This window comes from Ursus americanus, chromosome 5 (genome assembly GCF_024610735.1).
Source record: "Ursus americanus isolate L20-20 chromosome 5, mUrsAme1.1.p, whole genome shotgun sequence".
In the NCBI taxonomy this organism is placed as follows: domain Eukaryota; kingdom Metazoa; phylum Chordata; class Mammalia; order Carnivora; family Ursidae; genus Ursus; species Ursus americanus.
In genome coordinates this window covers 55,416,121-55,437,604 of record NC_142131.1, presented here as the reverse complement: position 1 = coordinate 55,437,604, position 21,484 = coordinate 55,416,121, and the positions used below count along the sequence as shown (strand labels likewise).

Below are 21,484 nucleotides of genomic sequence, written 5' to 3'. Positions count from 1 at the left end.
AGATGGCCCTGCCTGGGAAGCAGAACCCATTCCTTCTGCCCATGCTCTCCTCTCAGCTTGCAGAGGAGAGAGGCATTCCATCACTCCCCATGTTGAGAGGCCTGAGCCGACTCCTAGAATGGCATCGCAGGCAGGATTTAGAAGAACCTTTTAAAATCCTTTCATGCAAGTCATGGGAATAAAAGCCAGCAGGAAGGAGGGTGGCCCAGGACCCCCGAAAGAGCAAATGACCTGGTGGCCAGGATACGTGGGGTCTGGACCTGGATCTCTAACTTGCCCCTTCTAGGCCTCAGTTCTCCCATCTGCAAAGCGAGGGAGCGGGACTGCATGGGTAGCTCCAGGGGACCACGGACTACTCTGCCCCACGACAGGCTGCCTCTCAATCGGGTGGGGAGATTTTGCAAAGAGAGATTCCAGGGACTCATTCCTGGAGACCCTGGCTGGGAATGAGAACAAGGACCTCAGGTGATTTGGGGATGTGCAGCCACGTGTTGGACCTGAGCCCTCGATTTCTAGGACATAAGCTTCCCATGGACAAGGACCCTGTCTATCTTATCTCATCTGTTTCCCTGTGCCTGGCGGTACTGGGTTTATTGTTTGAATGACGAAATATGTAAAATCCCATCTAGCAATTATGCTGCTATGCTAGTGGGTTCTCACAGTTGCCCGAAACTAACAGCAGATGGTGGTGTTGTATCAACAACGGCTAGCTAACAGACTTGGGTTTAAGACAATTCGTGTTCCAAAGCAGCCTCATCTGCCCACCCCTCTTCCAAGCTCAGCAGGACCCAGCTCAGCCTGGTCCCAGAGTTGGACTCTTTACCCCCCAACCGTTTGCTAGCATAACTCATGAATGAAGAAGCAAGCAGCATTCCAGACCCTTGGGGTCCCGCCCGTCCTTCTGTAGCCTCTTCCACAAATGTTCATGCAGAGGTCTCCCAGACCCAGAGCCACGGGGGCTGCTGGCACTTTAAAGGGCCCAGAGGCAGCCAGACACCAGAGTCTTTGAGTCTTCAGCCACCAAAGAACACTCATCATCCAAGTATGTGGGTTCTCCACTCTGGAGATGTGGTTTTCCCAAATCTTAGGGACGTGAAGCACAAAATGAAAGCGGACCTGGGAGCCTGACACCACGGCTCTGACAGGAAGGTGAGTAAAGAGTCTGCCTCTGGCCGACAGAGCATCCCCTAAATTGAGTTAACCCAGGGACACAGGCAGGAGAGATGCCACTGTAAAGGGCTGCTAGCCCAGGTAAAGGTAAGGGCAGCTCAAGTGAACTCCACACAGCAACAATCCCTGGGAAGCCAGGCAGAGACAGAGCTGCTCGCCCCCAGAGGCAGCTCTAAGGCAGGTGAGGCAGGTCTGAGCTAGTGGCTCCACTCAGGGCTGCCCCTCCACACTTTCTGCTTGAGACATTCTAGAAGCAGCCCTGTATCTCAGGGCTGCCCCACTCCTCCTGAGCTGGCCCTATATCCTTGAGCTTTGAACTTGCTCTCACACCTCAAGTCACAGAGGATTCCTAGGAGGTTCAGAGACAACTCGACAAAGACTCCATAAACCACAATTACTAAAAGAGCTCTATGAAGGGAGAGGAGCCAAAGGATGTGGGAATTACCCTGCCCTCTAAGGAACATCTACTACAACCTGCTCATTTCATGCCTGACAAATCAGAAGCCAGAAAGGGGGAAGAGACGTGCCCAAGGTCGCGTGGCAAGTTCGAGCAGACCCAGCACTAAAGCACAGGTATCCTGACTTCCAGACATTTGCTCCGTGTTCTGTTCAGGAAGGGCCAACTGGTCAGAAGCACCAGAAACAAGCCCACTAAAAATAGCATTCCAAACACAAACGCTTCTTAAATGGGACCATACACCTTTTTTCTCTTCTAACCAGTGAGCACACAAAGCTTTTTGAATAATATTAAGAAAGCATAATTTTTAAGGAATGCTGAGGAAGTGGTCATGTGTTCGGTACTATAAAGTGAGATCACAATTCGATCTTCAAAAATACAAAAAAGAAAAGATATAAAAAAAGAAAGACCTTGAAGGCATTATACCAAGTAAAATAAGTCAAACAGAGAAAATATCATATGATCTCCACGTATATGTGGAGTCTTAAAAAAAAAATCAAAACTCACAGTGTAGAGAACAGACTGATGGTAGCCAAGGGCAGGGGTTAGAGGGTGGGCCGAAAGGGCGAAGCTGGTCAAAAGGTACAAACTTCCAGTTACAAAATTAAAAAGTCATGGGAATGTCCTGTACTGCATGGCAACTATAATTAATAATACTGTATTTCACATCTGAAAGTTGCTAAGAAAGTAGGTCTTACAAATTCTCATCACAAGAAAAAAAAAATTTAAGACTATGTGTGGTGGCCGTTGTTAGTGTATGTGGTGATCAATTCATAATATATACAAATATCAAGTACTGATGTGGTAGACCTGAAACTCATACAGTGTTGAATGTCAGTTACACCTCAATTTTAAAAAACACAAAAAAGAAAAAGAAAGAGCATTGTGGATGAAAACTCCCAATGGTGGCTTCCCTTGGCAAAAGGCAGACAACCTTCCCACCAGTCCCAGGCTGGTCAACACCCACCACCCCCCGACAGAACCAGAACGGAGAGCCAGGGCCCAGTGTCCATTGTCTCTGTTTGTCCTCTCAGACCCTTTCTTTGGGCCTCTAAGATGATGGTTCCACTTCCTGGAAAATCTCCAAGGAGCCCACAGCTCCTAGTCTTCCCACAGGATTCAGAAGTGAGCCACACTTGCGAAGGCCTTCCCTTTCCATGTGGGGAGGAGGTGGAGTGGGGGAGGGCAAGCAGGGAGAGAGAGAGAAGTTTATCTCCAAATAGGAACAATTTCAACCCCCAAGACAGAGACTCCAGACAGGCAGACTTCCGTTTCATCCACCACACAGGGACAGCTGTGCTCACCCTGCTACTTTCTAAGAATGAGACTGTAATCATTTAGGGGTCAAAAACGCTAACTTTGGACACAAAGCTGAGTGGGAATCCTATTCTACCAGGTATACGACCTTGGGCAAATGACTTGCCCCCTGGGCAACTTACTTTCTGTTGAGTGGCACTGATGTTGTGTCCACCTCTTAGGGCAGTGGTGAGGATTAAATAAATTCAAGTACAGAAGGTACTTATTAGGACAGCACGTGGCACATAGCGAGCCTTCACTTCCCAGGGATGTGGACATCTCCACAGAAATGGAAGGGATGATGGTGAAGAGAATATCTCCTGCGAGGGGCTTGCGTTGAGTTACGAAGGTGCCAGTGGCATCACAGACTTTAAAAGGAAAGAACAGGGGGGTGCCCGGGTGGCTCAGTCGGTTAAGCATCTGCCTTCGGCTCAGGTCATGATCCCACAGTCCTGGGATCGAGTCCCACATCAGGCTCTCTGCTCATCAGGGAGTCTGCTTCTCCCTTTCCCTCTGTGAGCTCTCTCTCTCTCAAATAAATAAATCAATCTAAAATTTTTTAAAAAAATAAATAAATAAATAGGAAAGAACGGGAAGGTAAAATCAGGTAGAACATGCACCTGCTGGTCTCCAGACCCCCCTGAGAGCAGATCAGACACAGCCTGCACCCTGAGGCTCCCCGTACCTGCTCCGCTGCGGCGGGTGCTCATGTCCGCCACGTATGTCCACTCATTGGTTGCCGGGTTGTACTGCTCCACGGTGCTCAGGCACTGGCGAGAAGCCCCGTCGTAACCTCCGACAGCGTACAGCTTCCCTGGAACAGACGCGGTGGCTGAGGGTGGTGCCGGCTGAAACCCCATCTTTAACCCACGGGGGCACCTTCACCTCCATCAGAGTTCAGGGCCCCTTTCCTCTCTCCAGAGACCACAAACCAGACTAAGCATTCTTCACATCCCTTCTACTTCCTCGTGAGCCATGAGGCTCCCTGAAGCAGTACTGAGCATCTTTCTAAATAAGCACCTTATATACCCCAAGCAGAGCTATGGCCTGGCACCGCCCGAAGGGGCTCAGCCTACTCTTGCTAGTGCACAACATGAGATCTTCTCCAGAATAAGGCGACAAAGACACGAAAAGCTAGAGGGCCCCAGCTACAGGCAGGCAGGGTGACTTTCTGGCTAAAGGCTCACAAGAGCAGACAAAACAAATACAGGAAAATATTCAGTGAGAACTCAAACCCTGCGTTCACCATCAGTCGTGCGCTCCAACCACAATGCCAGCAAATGGAGCACGTGGGTGGAGTTCTCTGCCTGCGCTCTGGGCCGGGCTGGCTGGAAGCCATCTTTCAGCTCCCTTGTGACCTTTGAGCCATGCACAAGATCCCCGAAACACCACTACCCATTTTTAAAATAAAAATACCGTAAGCTGCTCCCCAAAAGCATCATTTCTGCCTGGGGCTGAGTGTGAGGCTGGACATGGGGCAGGAAATGGGCATTAGAGTGCTCCCAAAGAGCAGAGATTCCAATATGGAGGGTCTCCTCTCTCTACCCTCCCCCCCCTTGTGGGGGGGGGGGCGCGGGGAAGTCCTACTTCACCTGTGGGCCACAGATTGATGGAGAACAAAAGAGTTATAACAAAGATCTTAAACACTAGCTGTAGACTAAATAAACACCACCCACCGCCAATCCACTTAACAGAGTTACTAATTAAAAGATGTTTGTCACTGTGTGCTTTACTAAGGGAGAGATAACAAAAGTACAACTATTATTTGGAAGTCTATAATTCTTTTAAGTTAGAAAGAGGCTCAAAACGGTGCCATATCATCACGACTATTGCCCTATCAAATGTAAAATTGTTTCTTCCTCTATCATGGAGGCTGGTTTTGTTTTCTGCCCCAGAGTCCTTTCCAGTGGACTTGCTAAAAGAAAGGGACACCTCGTCCCCAGTTCTGCCCTCACCTAAGCCAGAAGAAAAATGCCTGATCCAGAAGCTCTTCCAGAGTCCAGGCTGCTCCTGTGACGTGTGCTGGCCAGGACACAACCGCCTACCCACCCAGCTGCCCACCGCTCACCAAAGCCTAAGTCACTCAGATAGGAGGAAGGCCTGGCGTGTGGAGGAGATGAGAAGCTCCCGAGGGTCCCCACAGGGTCACTGAGACCAGGCAGCCATGGCAGGAGACGGGGAGAGGGAGGAGAGCACCATGACGACATGGAGAACCATACCTATAAGGCCACAGGGAAGCAGAGGCCCTCTAAGATCCTCCTGAAACATTCTCATCAGAGCTGTGAGGAGGCCCCTCTGCTGCTGAGGGTGACCCACAGCCAGAGAGCTTCACAGTCAGGGTGCACAAGATCAACACCTTGCCAGGCTGTCGTCTGTCAACAGCACACTACAAGACAGCATTCCTCCCACACACACAACGTGCTCCCAGGAGTCCTTGTCAAGGGGACGATTTCAAAGCATCATCATGGAAGTAACTTCTCTAACCCCCACCAACCATATTGACCTTGCGTCAGCTGAAAAAATACCCACTCAAGGTTTCTCCTTGAGTCTCTTAACAGGGCCTTGCTATTTTTAACCCCTACTCTATTGTTTGATATTCCTGGCTGAGGAACAAGGGGGGAAATGGGAAGGTGGCTAGACAAAGCACTTACATTTGGCAGACAAATCAATTTCTGTTCCACCAGGAGGATGAGATTGCAAAAAACAATTTATCTTGATAGGAGGACAAAATCCTTGCACTCACCAGGATGACTTATTTAGTCTGTTAGAACGATGTACTTTTAAATGGAAATTTATGTAATACTGGTACAAACCAAGAAAGGCAGTGAGAGAAAAGAATATTTCTGTTAATGTCTAATCACTGCACATTACACTCTCCCCAGAGCAAGTACATGTGTTCTCGGGGGGTGCACATGAGAGAGAGAGAGAGAATGTCTGCATACAAGTCCAAATGCACAGGTATTCCAGCTAAATTCCCTCTTTTAGGACAGGCTAATGAATCAGTGTTGTCCTACAAAGGATAACATTTTAGTCCAAATCATATTCTATACTTTAAAACACTGAATTCATACGTATTTATAAAACTCCCTATTAGCATTTGCTAATGGTCTGAAAGAGTGTAGCATAATGGAAAAAAGCACTGAGTTGGGAGTCAGAAGACCTGCACTCAAGGACTGGCTGTGCCGTTGACTAATGGGCACATCACGTGCCCCTCTGGCACTCCATTTCCCCATCTGGAGAATGGAGAAAATCAAAGCCCTGCCTATCTCCTTCAAAAGGAATTGGGGAACAAAATTTGTATATAAAAGATCCCTTTATAAACTACAAAGCCCTGTCTAACTGTGCCCCAGACGTCATCCCTCCCACCCACCTGACCCCACACACCCTTCCTGATGAGAATAGAACTCTAACACCCACCTGTCCTTCAGTGACAGTAATCAGACCTGGGAAGAAACACCCACCTCAGTCAAGGCTCTGTAAATGTGTTAATGGTCAACATAGGAACAGGAGGACAAAATTAATGAAACAAAATGAACTCTTACCCCCACCACACTATACTCCTAGGTTATATGCTGACTCTAGATTCCTCAACCTATAACAGAACTGTTGACAAGGGGCCAAAGGGATAGGCCGGTGTTTCCGCTTAGGCTCCTCTTACTCCTCCCAACACAGCTGGCCACCCGCTAGCCTTGAGCCAGTAGCTGCACCTCTCTGCACCTCAACTTTCCTCACCTGTTCTGTCAGGATGCTAGCACCTGACTCACAGCTGTGATGGGAGGAACAGAGCTGGGGCACTAGGACAAGACCCATGGGCTGGGGCACGGATGGGCCGCCACCCCCTGCCATTCCTTACCCTCCACGACACCCACACCCACGCTGCTCCGCCGCGTGTTCATTGGGGCCACGAAGAACCACTCGTTGGTCTTGTAGCTGTAGGCTTCCACGGACGCTAGCCCTGGGAGACAAGAGACTCATGAGATTTCTATGGTGCGAGGCCTCACCCAGTGTGCCGAAGGGAGGCTGGGGAGGGTGAGAAATCCGCGTGTGTGGCTGAGCACCACCTCTCCCTCGCAGTGCCGTCTGGGGCACCTCCCTGAAGCACATCTACAGTGAGTCTACCTGAGAGGTCCACTGAGGCCTGACTCAGGGTGGATCAAGAGAGGACACGGGGCTGGGGCACCTGGGTGGCTCAGTTGTTAAGCGTCTGCCTTCGGCTCAGGGTGTGATCCCAGGGTCCTGGGATTCAGCCCCACATCGGGCTCCCTGCTCTGCTGGGAGCCTGCTTCTTCCTCTCCCACTCCCTTGCTTGTGTTCCCTCTCTTGCTGGTTGTCTCTCTCTCTCTGTCAAATAAATAAATCTTAAAAAGAGAGAGAGGACACGGGGGTATAACGGAACTGCCCTGCAAACGTAAACTGTTATCCTAACAGAATGGAGGGAAAACCTAGGTTGCCTCACCAAACACCTTCTTTTCCCTTCTCTTCCTCTACATTAGAAGCTAGAAAACTCAACACTTACCTTCCCAGACTCCCTAGGGGTGACCCAGTCAATGAAGCCCAAGTAGAAGTCTGATAGGCATTTGTGAAATAGGCTTTCTTTTTCTGATACAAGTGCCAACACCAACCTGGAATACAAATGTGCTGGCTGGAGCTGTAACAGCCATCTTATGATCAGGAGGATACAGCCAAGAGATGTTTAAAGAGGTTGGCCCCAATATTCTTTAGCAAGTGAAGTGAGCAACTGCCAACTTCCAGACTCCTTATTTCATGGGTAAAACAGTACCTCTCAATTGTTTCAGCCACAGTTGAGTGAGGTTTTCTACTTGCAGCTGAGAGCAATTTCTAAAAGAAACAATGCTCCACTCCCCTTTCTTCTCTTTATTACTCAGGTTCTGCCCACTAGAAGCAGCCCCTGGAGGGGCTGCAGACCCTGGAATTTTATGAGAGAGGCAAAGAGAGGACTGGGAAAGGTTACCAAGAGATAAAGACATAAATGAAAATTCAGGGAAGTAAAAAATATTGTTTTCCACATCCCTGGGAGCATTTCAGTGTAACAGAGTTACTGTCTACAGAGACTTTCACTTGGAAGTATAGGAGAGAGGAGATAATCTCTCCAAGTCCACATCTATTCATAGCTTCTGATTTGAACTCTACAATGACATAGAAGCCAGGAGCAAGGCGACGCTCCTGCAGTGGCGCAGCTGGGCAAAGCTTTATGGGGCAGTAAAAGGGCAATGGACAAAGATGGAGGGCCCGAGCCAGGTCTCTCCCATGGCTGAACCCCAGCTCCCTTGTCCGTTCAGCAGAGGGTTCGGACAGTCCTGAGATGCCCTGCAGCTGAGCATGCTCTCTTTCTAAGTCTCGTCTTTTGAAAAAATGGGTTTCCAAACAATGGAAAGGAGAAAAGGACCTCTTCTGAGTGCAGGATCCTTCCTAGAGTCCTAAAAATGATAGCATGTGGGCAGTTATATATCCTGTGTGTAGGAAGGCCTGGCTCTGGCAAGCAAGGTAGGAGATGAGGCAGGATGAGTATGCTGTTGAGGAAGGAGCTATGGATGGACAGAAGGTTGGCCCAAGAACTGGCTGAGCAAACCAGGGTTGCACTGAGGGCATGTCCCAGGCTGGGAGGAGTGGGGACCACATCCCAGACCTACCAGTACTGCCATCAAAGCCCCCCACGGCGTAGAGCAGGTCATTGAGCACGGCCGCACCCAGAGTGCTCCGGCGCTCCTGCATGCTGGCGATGGACGTCCACTGGTCCTTCACACCATCATATACATCCACTGTCCGCACGCGCAGTGAGCCGTTAAACCCGCCCACAGCATACACGTGACCAGCCATGAACACCACACCTGAGGCACAGGAAACCAAGGCATCAAGGTCATCTCAGGTGGCTGATCACTCATGCGGTGACGAAGAGTGACAATGGGGGAGCCAGGCAGTCACATGAATAATTCACCACAGACAGTGATCCCCAACTTTACAGAACTGGAAGTCATCATGGGGCTCAAGGATTTCTATTCATATATGCTTTTCCAATGTTGTTTGATTCAAGCAAATATTCGTCCTAGCGTGAAGTCCCTAAGCACATAAGAACCAACCCCAGAAGGGGCAGCCAGAAATTGGGCAAGTGGGGAAGGAAGAGCAAGAGAGTCTGTAATGCACAGATGTTTGCGGAAACAAGGAGCAGGGGAGGGTTTCCGGCTGTGAGCAGAGACAAACTGGGGAAAGGCAGGCTACAAAATGACAGATGGTGCCGCTCACCTGCCCTGCATCTCCTGGAGGGGAGCTCAGCAATCTGGTCCCACCGCTCCTCTTCGAAATCATAGCACTCCACGCTGCGGATCGCCTTGGGGGCCTGGCCACCAACCACAATCATGACCTCCAGAAAGACAAACAGACATTAGCTGGGTCTCCCCAGCTAATGGATGTGTGCGTGACCAATCCCTGGTTCTTGCACACGCCAATTGCCCAGGGTCTGTGAGTGACCTGACATGCCAGTTTACAGAGTTACATACATGGAGATGCTACCCTGAATCACCAACAAACAGGACAATTCAAGAAAAGTCTAACAGGGACATCTTGCCACAGAAACACCATCACAAGGTCTACACTTCCCAAATACTTCTGCTCAGGGCTAAGCCGGGGGTACATGCAGCCACTCAGGGCATGCTCTACAATCTCACTGACCTCAAGGATTTGGGATAGGAGGACGAAATTTTGTATCAAAACAAAATATTCCAAAATATATATCAAAACCTGAATCTATTTTGGAATAGCATGTAGAACTTGGATGCATTTTTAGGAGAAAATTACTTCAAAAATATTTCTGAATACACAGACTACAGGGAACACTTATTCATTGCAGTCTGGGGCAAAACTGTGAAAGACTGCTCTGGGGGAGTGGCCACAAAAATGTATGTAACTGATGATGCTCTGAAAAATAGCACTAACGATACTGTTCCCACAAGTATGGTAGTAGCTACCACCGCCAGTCGCTGTGTGAAATGTGCTGTCATTTACGTGTCACCATAACCCTGTGAGACAGATATTACCCATATTGACAGATGAGGAAATTAGAGCTCAGAGAACACAAGTAAATTGCCCAAGATCACACAGCTGAGAGCGGCAGAACAGAGACCAAAAACCAGGTCTACCTGACTTGGAGGTAAAGGCAGCCCCGCCCCTCTCCTGCTCCTGAGACAGGGTCCACACAAAGACAGCTCCCCACATCCATGTTTTTCAAACTGCAGGTCCCATTTCATGAGCGGGTCACGAGATGAAATTTATGCATTGCAACCAGCATACTTTTAATAGAGCAGCACAGAAAATATAGGAAGGGTGTTATTTCATGAAACATTTGTTGTGGTTACACACACGTAGGTGTCTCCTGGATAACAATTTAAACATATTTCTTAGTGTAGGGTACAGTTGGAAAAAAAAAAGAAAGAATGAGAGCCACTGTTCCAACTATAGTAATAGAACCGCGGCATTTAACTGTGGTATCCCTGTTGCTGTGACTTTTGTCATGCATTAGTCATCAGTAAAAAATAAAGTAGTCAAGTTAACAACAGTGTATGCATTTTAATAAACTTGTGCAAATTCATGGTCATCCCCAAAAGGACATCACGCTCACTGGCATTCCAAGATGCCTTCTTCTGTGGCGAGAAAGGGGTGGAAGTCACAGGCACTTGGAGTCTTGGGATGTTCTCATTACCTATAGCTTGTATTATTTCCTCCAATGGTCCTCAAGCTTCAGTGTGCATCAGAATCACCTCGAGGGTTGTTGAGACACAAATTATTGGGCCCCTGCCAGAGGTGCTGATTGAGCAGGTCTGGAGTGGGACAGAGAATGGGCATTTCTAGCAAGTTCCTGGTTGAGGTTGATGCTGCTCTTCCAAGATTCATACTTTGATAACCAGTTTTCACCGTTGGACCACAGGGATTTGCTGACAATGTTCCATTAACAATTTCTGCCACTATGGATTACCATAGTACTTTTACTTCTCCACAACACATATTTGGGGAGAGGAGGGATGATCAACATCTCTGTGAGCTCATAGGAGTACATGCCTCAGGTGAACAGCATCTACCCCAGGAAGTAGAACTGGGGACGACAACAACTGCTCGTCCATCATTTATGCCCCAAGATTCCAAATCCAAGCTCACCCACTGCCCACCTGGGTGGTCACAGCCATCTGTGATCAAATGTGGGTATCTAATGTTCAAAAACTCAGAACTGACTTTTGGAACATTCCAAAGGAACCCAGGACAAACAGTCCAAGCTTAGAGCTACTGTGACTGCTTGTGGAAATAAACATTCTACATCTGACTCTCCTTGATCCAGCTCAGAGGGTCTGCTGCCCTGTGTCAAGAGTGGACCTTTTAAAAGAAAAGCTGAATTTGACATTACTTCCCTTCTGTAATCCTTTGCTTAGACAGGCATCCATGAACAGTTTAAGGGGGATGGTAATGAATACAGCCTCTTGGCAAACTCACGCCATGCCCACCTTACTCCTCTGGGCCCCAGTGACTTGCCGCGCATTCTTAAACATGCCTAGTACATGCACGGTCCTTCTGGTTTTGAGTTGGTAAAGCTAAAATGAAGGCACAATACTGTAACGATTTTCCATGAAATCTGATTTTGGGCAGTAAGTAAAAATAAAACCAGGTTTTAGTTTTCTTTCTGCAATGACCTCAGGCACTCAACACCCTCTGTCCCCTCTCTGTGAAACATTCTTCCCCCTTTCTAATCCTTCTGCTCTAACACATGCTCATCTTTCAGGTCTCAGTTGACCAAGGGTCACCTCCTCCAAGAGGACCTCTCTGATCTCACATCTGAGTTACTGTCTCTTCTCTGAGATCACACATACCCTGTGTTCTCTCATTAAAACTGCCCCACATTGCACTGTAACTGCCTGGCTACCTTGTCTCCCTGGTGAGATGGTGAGCCTGGCCAGGACAGAAAATGTATCTGCCTCAGTCACCAAGATAATCTTAGGGCCTAACAGTGCCAGGTAAAAGTAGGACTCAAGATATTTGGAATAAGGAATGAATGAATGGTTAGTAGCATATGCAAAAAGCCAAACAAAACAAAACAAAACAAAAAAACAGAGTTAAATGGAAGAAAACACACAGTCCAGAGAGTCAATTTCTGGGGTTAAGATATGTTGGACACTACAATTCGGGAGACAGAATCTGACAGGAAAAAAATAAACAAAAAGAGAAAAAGAGAACTCTTCCCATCTTTTCACTCAACCACTTATTCTTTGTACAAGTTTTCAGACTTCTTCTGTAAATAAAAAATAAAATAAAAATAAAATATAATAGAAATAAAAGGCAAAGCTTTCAAGGAACCTCACCATAGCCCAGAAACCATCTTATGCCAGGGGAAGGGAGGTATATTCATAGGAGAGAAAATCTAGTACTCATCTCTGAGAATTTTCAGTGTTACATAGAAACAGTATTATACAAATGCAAAAATTCCAATGTTAAGGTAAAACCTGAGTAGAAACACAAAAGTAATACAGAACAAGGTTTTGAAAATAAACTTGCCTTGGAGCTCATAAAGCCACTGTTGAGACACGACTTTTAATATTCAACTTGTACAATAATCTGGGAAGAGGAACTATGAGGTTTTGTGCAGTAGGACCCTTGGTTTCTGAAGAAACAGAGGTAGCTCAAGGCAGGGGGAGGAGAAGGTATACTTTCTGTTTCTTTCACAAGCCTGAGAAATCCAATTTCTATGGCAGGTCTTGCAAGAAGCCATCGCACAAGGAACACTACACTCGCTAAGTAATCGTGCGGAGTAAAAGAAATACATTTCCTATCTTGAATACTAACGGATGGCTGTTTCCATAGATACCTGATCTTAGCAACCAATTAGACAAAAATGAGTAGTACCCCAAGTCTACACGCATGACATCTCTAAAATTATAAACCTCTCGCTACTTAGGAAGACTGTAAGATGTCAGGGCATGAAGACACTTAAACAGTTCTCTCCTGCAAGCCCTCATTGTACATTTCCAGAAAAACTCAGGCCCAGGAGGTTTCACAGGCACATTTCCTTCTTCCCCCCACACCCCTGAGTCCCAATTTACTAAAGACTTGTAATACCAATAATAGAAATTACTGAGTCCGATCAGCTAAATGATTGCTATTTTTAACATGTATCCTTTAAGGTAAACCTGAGAAAGAACTACCAGGGGTCATACGGGCATCACAATAAAGAACTGGTTCTGGACTAACAATTATGCTAGACCAAACATAATTTACTCATATTCAAGAACTGCAGTGTTCTTGGGAGTCTGGCAGCACACTTCAGGGTCCTAACCCCAAGCCTCAAGAGCCATGGTGTTGAAGGCTACAGAAGTTCTGGTGGATGGAGAATTCTGGCTGACAGAATACAGGTGAGCCAGACTCAACTGTGGATGGCAAGGCTGTTGGACAACTCCCAAGGAAAACACTCTCATTTTGGAAAGTCAAATGTCCATTTGTTTTAGGGAGATGAGTGAGACCATGGAAAAATTACCTGATTCCTTAGGAAGGAAATTTCACTCCCGGCCTAACAAGATGGTTTTTAAATAAGTATATAAGGCTATATCCTTCCACGGAGGATTTAAACTCCAGCACTGTGACCTGGGAAGCGAAGACCATTCTTTGTGAGAGCCATGAGGTAGCCGGTACCCAAGACTAGCCAGGGACAGGTGCAGTAGGGGAACATAGCAGAGCTTTCTTGCTCACCTGTCAGTCATGACCCTAACCTCTAAGTCATTAGACTCTCCACTATGGTGAGAGGAATGACCTGGGCTCTGTAAACTTTTTTCATCAGGCAAGAGTGGAGTGTGTGTCCAAACTCTCTTCCATGACCGGTGAGCTGGGCAGAAGGCAGGCCCAGCCAGTCGGTCCCTCGGGCCAGGGCAGGAAGCGAGAGTCTCTCTTACCCTGGTGCGTGGGGCCGCAGGGCTAACACCAATTCATCCGAAGGAGCATGTCGAGGTCGAGGCAGAAGACTTGTCCCAGCAGGTTCCTGAGCAACAGGTGCTCGAGGCAAGAGCCGACAGCCCAAGTGCAGAGACAGGGGGAGGTGGAGAACCAGCAATGTGACAGCGAGACCCGGGGAAGGGAAAAGGAGTGGGAATATATGGACTTTGGAGTCAGACACGTCTGCGCTCAGGTATCAGCCGAGTCACTAAACAGCTGTATGACCATGGGCCAGACATTTAACCTTGCCAAACTCACTTCCATTACCTGTATTATCAGGATAATAGGATGTTTCTATCATGGGTGTCAGGAGCCTTAAAGGATACAAAGCACATAGCCCAGAGCTCGGTGCATCATACACGCTAAATGTTAGCTTCTACTATTCAATCGACACCAGCATCATCACTATTGTTTTAAGCAGTTGTTAAAAAACAGACTCCCCATAAATGGTAGAAAAGGACACTTATGATCTATAACCAGCAGAGTGAGCACCACTAATTCCAGGGTGATGATGGGGCTTTTTCAGGACTCCAGGGTGTTTTCTAGGCGTGGCCTGGGTCCATCTGAACGATCATGATGGAAGAGGCCCCACCCAGGGGCCTGGCCCAGCTGAGAAGTCATCCTACCCACGCTGCTGGTAGCCTTGTTTCCAATGCCATCTATTGAAAGCAGGACGGCCCAACTCGGGGGGAAGCTGCCTACTTCTGGCCCAAATGGCTTTTCAGTGTCATTCTTAAAGAGTTGAATAGAGATGTCACTTGAACTGAAATGACAGTGAAAAGTGCCAGGCTCAGTACATCTCCAAAGGTTCATTTGCATCTTGCTGGGATCTCATTTCTCTGCAGCCATCTGTGGAACAGGGTAACGTAGGAGTGTTTTGAGAGACTGGGAGACAGCCTCTGGTTGTCCATGGCAACCCAGGCTCAGGGAAGTGCTGGGTGGTGGATGTGTGGGAGCTCAGATGATGCTATTAGCTGTTCCGGCTTGAATATGTCAGTATGATCTGTGCATATATGGCTCAGAAAAAATACTCTCATTAGCCTCCACAGCTATCTCCAGGCAGAGTCCTATTTCTTTCGGGGAGGGGGTTTGGCTGGCAAACAGGTTTGCTGCTGAGAACTGCTGAAGACAGGGCAAATCTCTCTCCACTGCTGTGTTTCTCAAAGTGTGCTCTGTCAGAAAGCCTATCTGGATTGAATTCATGAAAGCCCAAACTACTAGCCTGCCTTGCAATTCCTGTGGCTGTGAACCTTCAACTAGTCCAATTATCTCTTTACTTCTCTTCCTCTACTTATTTGGCTACATATATATATGTATATATATATACACTATATATATATATATATATACACACCATATATACACTATATATATATATATATATACTATATATATATACACACACACACACACATATATATATGGATATATATAGAGAGAGTTTGGTGTGTTTTTTTTTTAAGTAGGCTCCACACCCAGCATGGAGCTTGAACTCATGTGGCTTGAACTCATGACCTTGAGATCAAGACCTGAGCTGATATCAAAAGTTGGACGCTTAATCGACGAAGCCACCCAGGCACCCCATCCACTTGTGTATTTCTACCTTACTTTCTCAGAGGACTTCTTTAAAGTCCCCAGAGGGCAGGAACCGAGTTTCTTTCCACACAGTACCCAGCAAATACGCTTTTGTGAAATACGGAGGCAATATAATAGAACAACTCAAACTACAAGGTCTGGAGTCGGTCCTCCTGAGTTTGAATCTCAGCTCAGCTACTTACTACTTACGTTTTAAAGATACGTAACAAATTAACTGACACTCCTCCACTCAGGACAGGGAACTTATTCCCCCTTCCCTTGAGTGTGGGCCGGACTTACAGACTTGCACCCAGCAGACAAAATACAGCAGATAAAATGTCCCATCACTTGGAGAACAGGTTATAAAAAGACTACAGCTTCTGCCTTGGGCATGCTCTCACTGCCCTCCTGTAGAATCTCTCACCCTGAGGGAAACCAGCTTCCATGTTGTGAGGACACTCAGGCAGCTTATGGAGAGGCCGAGAGGGTAAGGAACTGAGGGCTATAAGCAACCCCAATGGTGAGCTTAGAATCAGATCTCCCCCAGCCCACAACCCCAAACAAGATGACTGCAGTCCTAACCAAGAGCTCAACTACTTTATAAGGGGCCCTGAGTCAGGATGAGCAGAGCCAGTCCCAGCGGAGCCAATCCAGAACTCCTGTCCAAGGGAACTGTGAGATAATAAACATTTACTGTGTTAAGTCACCAAGGTTTGGGTAATTTGTAATGCGGAAATACATAATGAGTAGGTGAGAGAACCCAAGATTCAATTTCCACATGTGTAGAATGGGGACAATTATAATTACGTAAATCCTATGAGATAATAAATGTATATCACTTAGCCCAGGGATTGGCACATTCTGAGAGCTCACATTTGAGGGGTTATCATTATTATCTGCTGTTATCATCCTTGTGGAGTTAGGATTGTGTAGTGGTCAAAAAGTACAGCCTTTGAGTTGGCCAGACCTGTATCCGAGTCTTCATGCTGCCACTTAGCTGTGGAGCCCTGGGCACATCATTCCATCCCATTCAATCTCCAACATGGAGTTTCTTCCAACATTAGAACTTACAGAGTTGCTATGAGGATAAAATTATGCATATAAAGTACTTGGTCTAAAAATACAAGGAAGTCGTATTTAAATGATCCTAAAACTATCTGTGGGTGATAAGGACAGTAACCCAGCAAAGGAACACAGCACCAAGGACAACTTACTCTAAGTGGCCATCTGAGGTGGTGAGCTAGCCCTCCTTCCTGCAGTCATGGAAACCAGTTTCTCGAAGTTCACTCTCATAGACAACATCGCTTTGGCCTTGGAGATAGCTCGGGCGTCAGCTCCTGCAGAAAGCTTTCTCCAAGCCCTCTCCCCTCTCCACGCTCCCAGAGTGTCCTCCCTGTACCTCCATTGTGGCACATACATGGTCCACTGTAATTGTCTGTCTTCCTTCGCCTGAGTCTGGAGCACTGTGGGGAAGGGGCCAGTTCACATGAGGTTCTGTGGCTCTAGCACCAAGCCCAGTGCCTGGCAATCGGTGACTTCCCAATGGAAGTATGGTGAATGAGTGAATTAATAAATTAATGAGTTAATGCATGCATGATGGTTTATTACTTTACTGAGGGTACTATTTTTTTCATCTAAATGCTTCACCACCTATCTAACTCCCCAGGAATAACAACCGGATTCATTCGATATTGGACCTGTAGGATGAGCTGAATGTCCTAGGATCAATCTACATTAGTGATCAAAGGAGAATACAAAGTAGGGCATAAATCCTCCCTACATCCATGCAAAAACATGTATGAATACAGACAGGATTAGAAAACAACTAGGGGTGAAAGAAATGGTCAGTACTAAATCTCTATGAGGTTATTTCTTCTTTAAAAATATATCTCTTGAGGCACATGGGTGGCTGAGTTGGTTAAGCATCTAACTCTTGGTTTTGGCTCAGGTCATGATCTCAGGGTCATGGGATCGAGTCCCGTGTTGGGCTCTGTGCTCAGTGGGGAGTCTGCTTGAGATTCTTTCCCTTTCCCTCTGCCCCTCCCCTGCTCATTCTCTCTCTTTCTCCTTCCCCCTCTCTCAAATAAGTAAATAAAATCTTACAATAAAAATAAAAATAAATAAAAATATATCTCTTTCAGGGCTCCTGGCTGGCTCAGTTGGTAGAGCATGCAACTCTTAATCTCAGGGTTGCAAGTCTGAGCCCCACATTGGGTGTAGAGATTACTTTAAAATAAAATCTTTTAAAAAATCTTAAAAAAATCTTAAATCTTAAAAATAAAATCTTAAAAAAATTCTAAAAATCTAAAAAAATAAAAAAATATATGTGTATATATATATATACATATATATATGTATATATATACACATACATTTTAAGATACACACACACACACACACACACATATCTCTCATTCATGAAAACTTTTACTATTGCCCACCCTGTGCCAGACTCCAGGCTATGTACCAAGGACGGAGATGAGTAACATCTGCCATCATGGAACCTATAGTTTAGTGAAGGAGGTAACCCTCTAGACGAGAACCCTGAATACCTCCCTGAGGTGTCAGTCCAGGGCATATAGTCACCTTCTGGAACTACTGCCCCTGCTTGCAGAAACCAATGAAGCCATCACCAACCCGACCTCCCCTTAAATGTCTTTCTCATCATTGTACTTCTACATAGTAGCAATAAACTATTAGAAACAAGACCTTAAAAGAAAACATAAGAGTGTCAAAAACTATGAAATACCTGGAATAAATCTAACAAAGGATCCGTAAGCTCCATACACTGAGAATTGTAAAATGTGGCTAAGAGAAATTAAAGACGACAAAAATAAAGGGAGATATACACCGTGATTGTGATCAGAAGATTAGAACAGCAGAACCCAACCCCCCACCCACTTATTCACAGCTTTGTTTCGTACAGTTTCAGTTACCCATGAACAACCTTGATCCAGAAGCAGATGATCCTCCTTCAGACGTAAGGTCAGAAGGTCAATAGTAGCCTACGTCAGTCACCTCACTTCATCTCATCTCGTAGGCATTTTATCATCTCTCATCATCACAAGAAAAAGGGTGAGTCAGTACAATAAGATATTTTGAGAGAAAGAAACCACATATATACATCACTTTTATTACAGTGTATTGTTATAATTGTTCTATTTTATCACTAATTATTGCTATTAATCTCTTACTGTGCCAATTTATAAATTAAATCTTATCTGAAGTATTTATGTATAGGAAGAAAATGGAATATATAGAGTTCAGTACTATCCACAGTTTCAGCCACCCATGGGGGGTCTTGGATAAGAGGATAAGGGTACCCTCGAAGGATAAGAGGGGACTAGTGTATTGTTAATATGTGAATTCCCCCTAATTGATCCTAAAAATTTAACACAATCCCTATCAAAGGCTTTTTTGCAGAAATAGGCAAGCTGATTCTAAGAGATAAATGAACATGCAAAGTACCTAGAAAAGGCAAAACAACTCTGAAGAACAAAACTGGAGGACGCATACTACCTGATTTCAAGACTTACTATAAAGCTAGTGATCAAAGCAACATGGTATTGGTGTAAAGATACGCAAATAGATAAGAGGAACAGAATAGTATCCAGATATAGACCAACACATATGTAGTCAATTATTTACAACAAAGGTACCAAACCTATTCGATGGAGAAAGGAGAATCTTTCTAGGAAATGCTGTGGAAAAACTGGACAGTTAAAAATTAAGTAAATGAACCTTGACCCTTACTTCACACACCATATTAAAAAGAAATCACAAAATGGATCATAGATCCAAATGTAAAACCTAAAACTTAAAACCTAAAACTTAAAGGTTTCTAGGGGAAAAAAACGCATAGGAAAAAATCTTTGTGACCTTAGATTATGCAAAGATTTTTTTTTATAAAACACAAAATACATAAATCATAACAGAAAAAATTGACAAAATTTAAAACTTCTGTTCTCCCAAAGATACTTTCAAGAAAATAAAAAGACAAGATACAGGTTGGGAGAAAATATTTGTAAAATACAATTTTGATAACAGACCTACATCCACAACATACAAAGGACTCTTAGAAATCAGTAAGAATAAAATAACCCAATTTTTTTAAAGGAAAAAAATTTTGAACAGACTTCATCAGAGAAGATATAGAGATGGCAAATAAGCATATGAAAAGATGCTCAACATCATTAGTCATTAGAGAACTGTAAATTAAAACCATAGCGAGATATCACCACATCCCTACTGCGGTGGTGAAAATTTTTAAAAATACATAATACAAGTAGTAGTAAGGCTGTGGATTAACTGGAACTCTCATACGCTGCTGATGGGAATACATAATGGTACAGCTGTCTTGAAAAACACTTTAGCAATTTCTTATAAAGTTAAACATATACTTACCATACAACCCAAGCAATCCTATTTACCCAAGAGAAATTAAAATATAAGTCCACACAGGGATCTGTAAGTGAATGTTCAAACAGCTTTATCTTAATAGCCAAAAATGGATACCCAAATGTCCATCAACAGATGAATGATAAACAAATTATGGTACGTCCATACAATGGAATATTACTCAGCAATTAAAGGAATGAACTCTTTATACATGCAACAACATGGATGAATCTCAAAAGCATTATGCTAAAAGAAAGAAGGCAAGCTCAAAAGGCTACATTTGGCATGATTTCATTTATATAACATTCTAGAAAAGACAAAGCTGTAAGGACAGAAATCAGATCAGTAGTTGCCAAGGCCTAGGGGTAGAAGAAGGGGCTTGACTATAGAGCAGCACAGGGAACTTTTTGGAGGACTTAAAATATTCTGTATTTTGATTAGGACAGTAATTAAACAACTGTATACATTTGCCAAAATTCATCAAATTGTTTTCCCTAAAAAGATTGAATTTTATTGTGTATAAATTATACCTCAATAAAACTGAATTTAAAAGAAAATATTCTGGGATGTTGATAATGGGGAAAACTATGCATGTATGGGGGCAGAAGGTATATGGGAAATCTCTCTACCTGACCCTCAATTTTGGTGTGAACCTAAAACTGCTCTAAAAACATAAAGTCTTAATTCTAAAATAAAAAGTAGTAAATGTATTGGAAATGCATCTGTTCAGGAGATGAATGGGGTGTTATAGGGTTCAATTAAAGGAAATCTTGATATTAAAAAAATAATAAAGAAAAGAAAAGGATTTTTTTCATCTGCCATCAAAACCTGAAAACCTGTCCCTAAGGCAATCTGGTCTCAGAGAAAAAGCACAGACCTTGGCTTAAACCCCAACTTTGAACTTACTAGCTGTGTAACTGGGCAAGTTACTTAACCTCTCTGAGTAAGCTTAGTAAAGTAGGGATATGAATAGTAATGCCCTAATATTGTGATGATTTAATGAGATAATGTACCACCTGATAATCCTCAAAGTGGTAGTTTTCCTCAGCATACCCCACTCCTCACACGCACAGTGGGGATCCCCTCACTAATTTAAGTGCCCCAACAATGGTGACAGAGTAGAGTCTGAGAAGCAGGTTGGACAAGATAACCCTAAATCATTCAAGGATTAAAGTGAGGGGCACAATGAGGCAAAGAGCACTGATGTCTTTTTGTAAAATCCCTTCAAAAGATTCATTCACAAGAAGTCTTGGTCCCGGTTGCCTGCAGAAGTCTATGTGTCCAAGAAACTAAACATTTTCATTCTGGAAAGAGTGGTTCCTAAGGAGTAGAGATGACAGAGGGACAACTCTGGCCTCCTGAAAGAAGGGTGGATGTTTTTTCAACCACAGATTCATCATCTGGAAAGGGAGGGGTGGTCTCCGCAGGTGGAGTGGGGACTCAGGCACAAACCTGGCTTTGATTTTTAAAACTGTCTTCTTACAGGTATATGTCGTAAAAGCTAGATGTGAAATCTAGAAAAGGAAAGGTCGCTGGGTATGGTCTCCACACAGAGAAACTGGGCCAGCTCTGCACCATTTCCTTAGCCCCAGAACACACTCCCCAGGA

The 21,484-nt window shown here is 45.0% G+C and overlaps 1 protein-coding gene across 11 annotated transcripts in view; it reads right to left on the bottom strand.

The window, feature by feature from the left end:
- Positions 1-21,484, bottom strand: part of KLHL3 (kelch like family member 3) — a 177,395-nt gene that overhangs the window by 12,068 nt on the left and 143,843 nt on the right. For 10 of the 11 annotated variants that reach the window (XM_087862240.1, XM_087862243.1, XM_087862241.1 and 7 more), the window contains 4 exons: positions 9,185-9,302; positions 8,575-8,772; positions 6,777-6,878; positions 3,609-3,737 (listed from right to left, as the gene is read on the bottom strand). In XM_087862240.1, the coding sequence (XP_087718366.1) occupies positions 3,609-3,737; positions 6,777-6,878; positions 8,575-8,772; positions 9,185-9,302 (547 nt within the window). Of the gene's footprint in view, positions 1-3,608; positions 3,738-6,776; positions 6,879-7,439; positions 7,546-8,574; positions 8,773-9,184; positions 9,303-21,484 lie in introns of all 11 variants that reach the window. The other variant, XM_045794633.2, reaches the window with a different exon arrangement.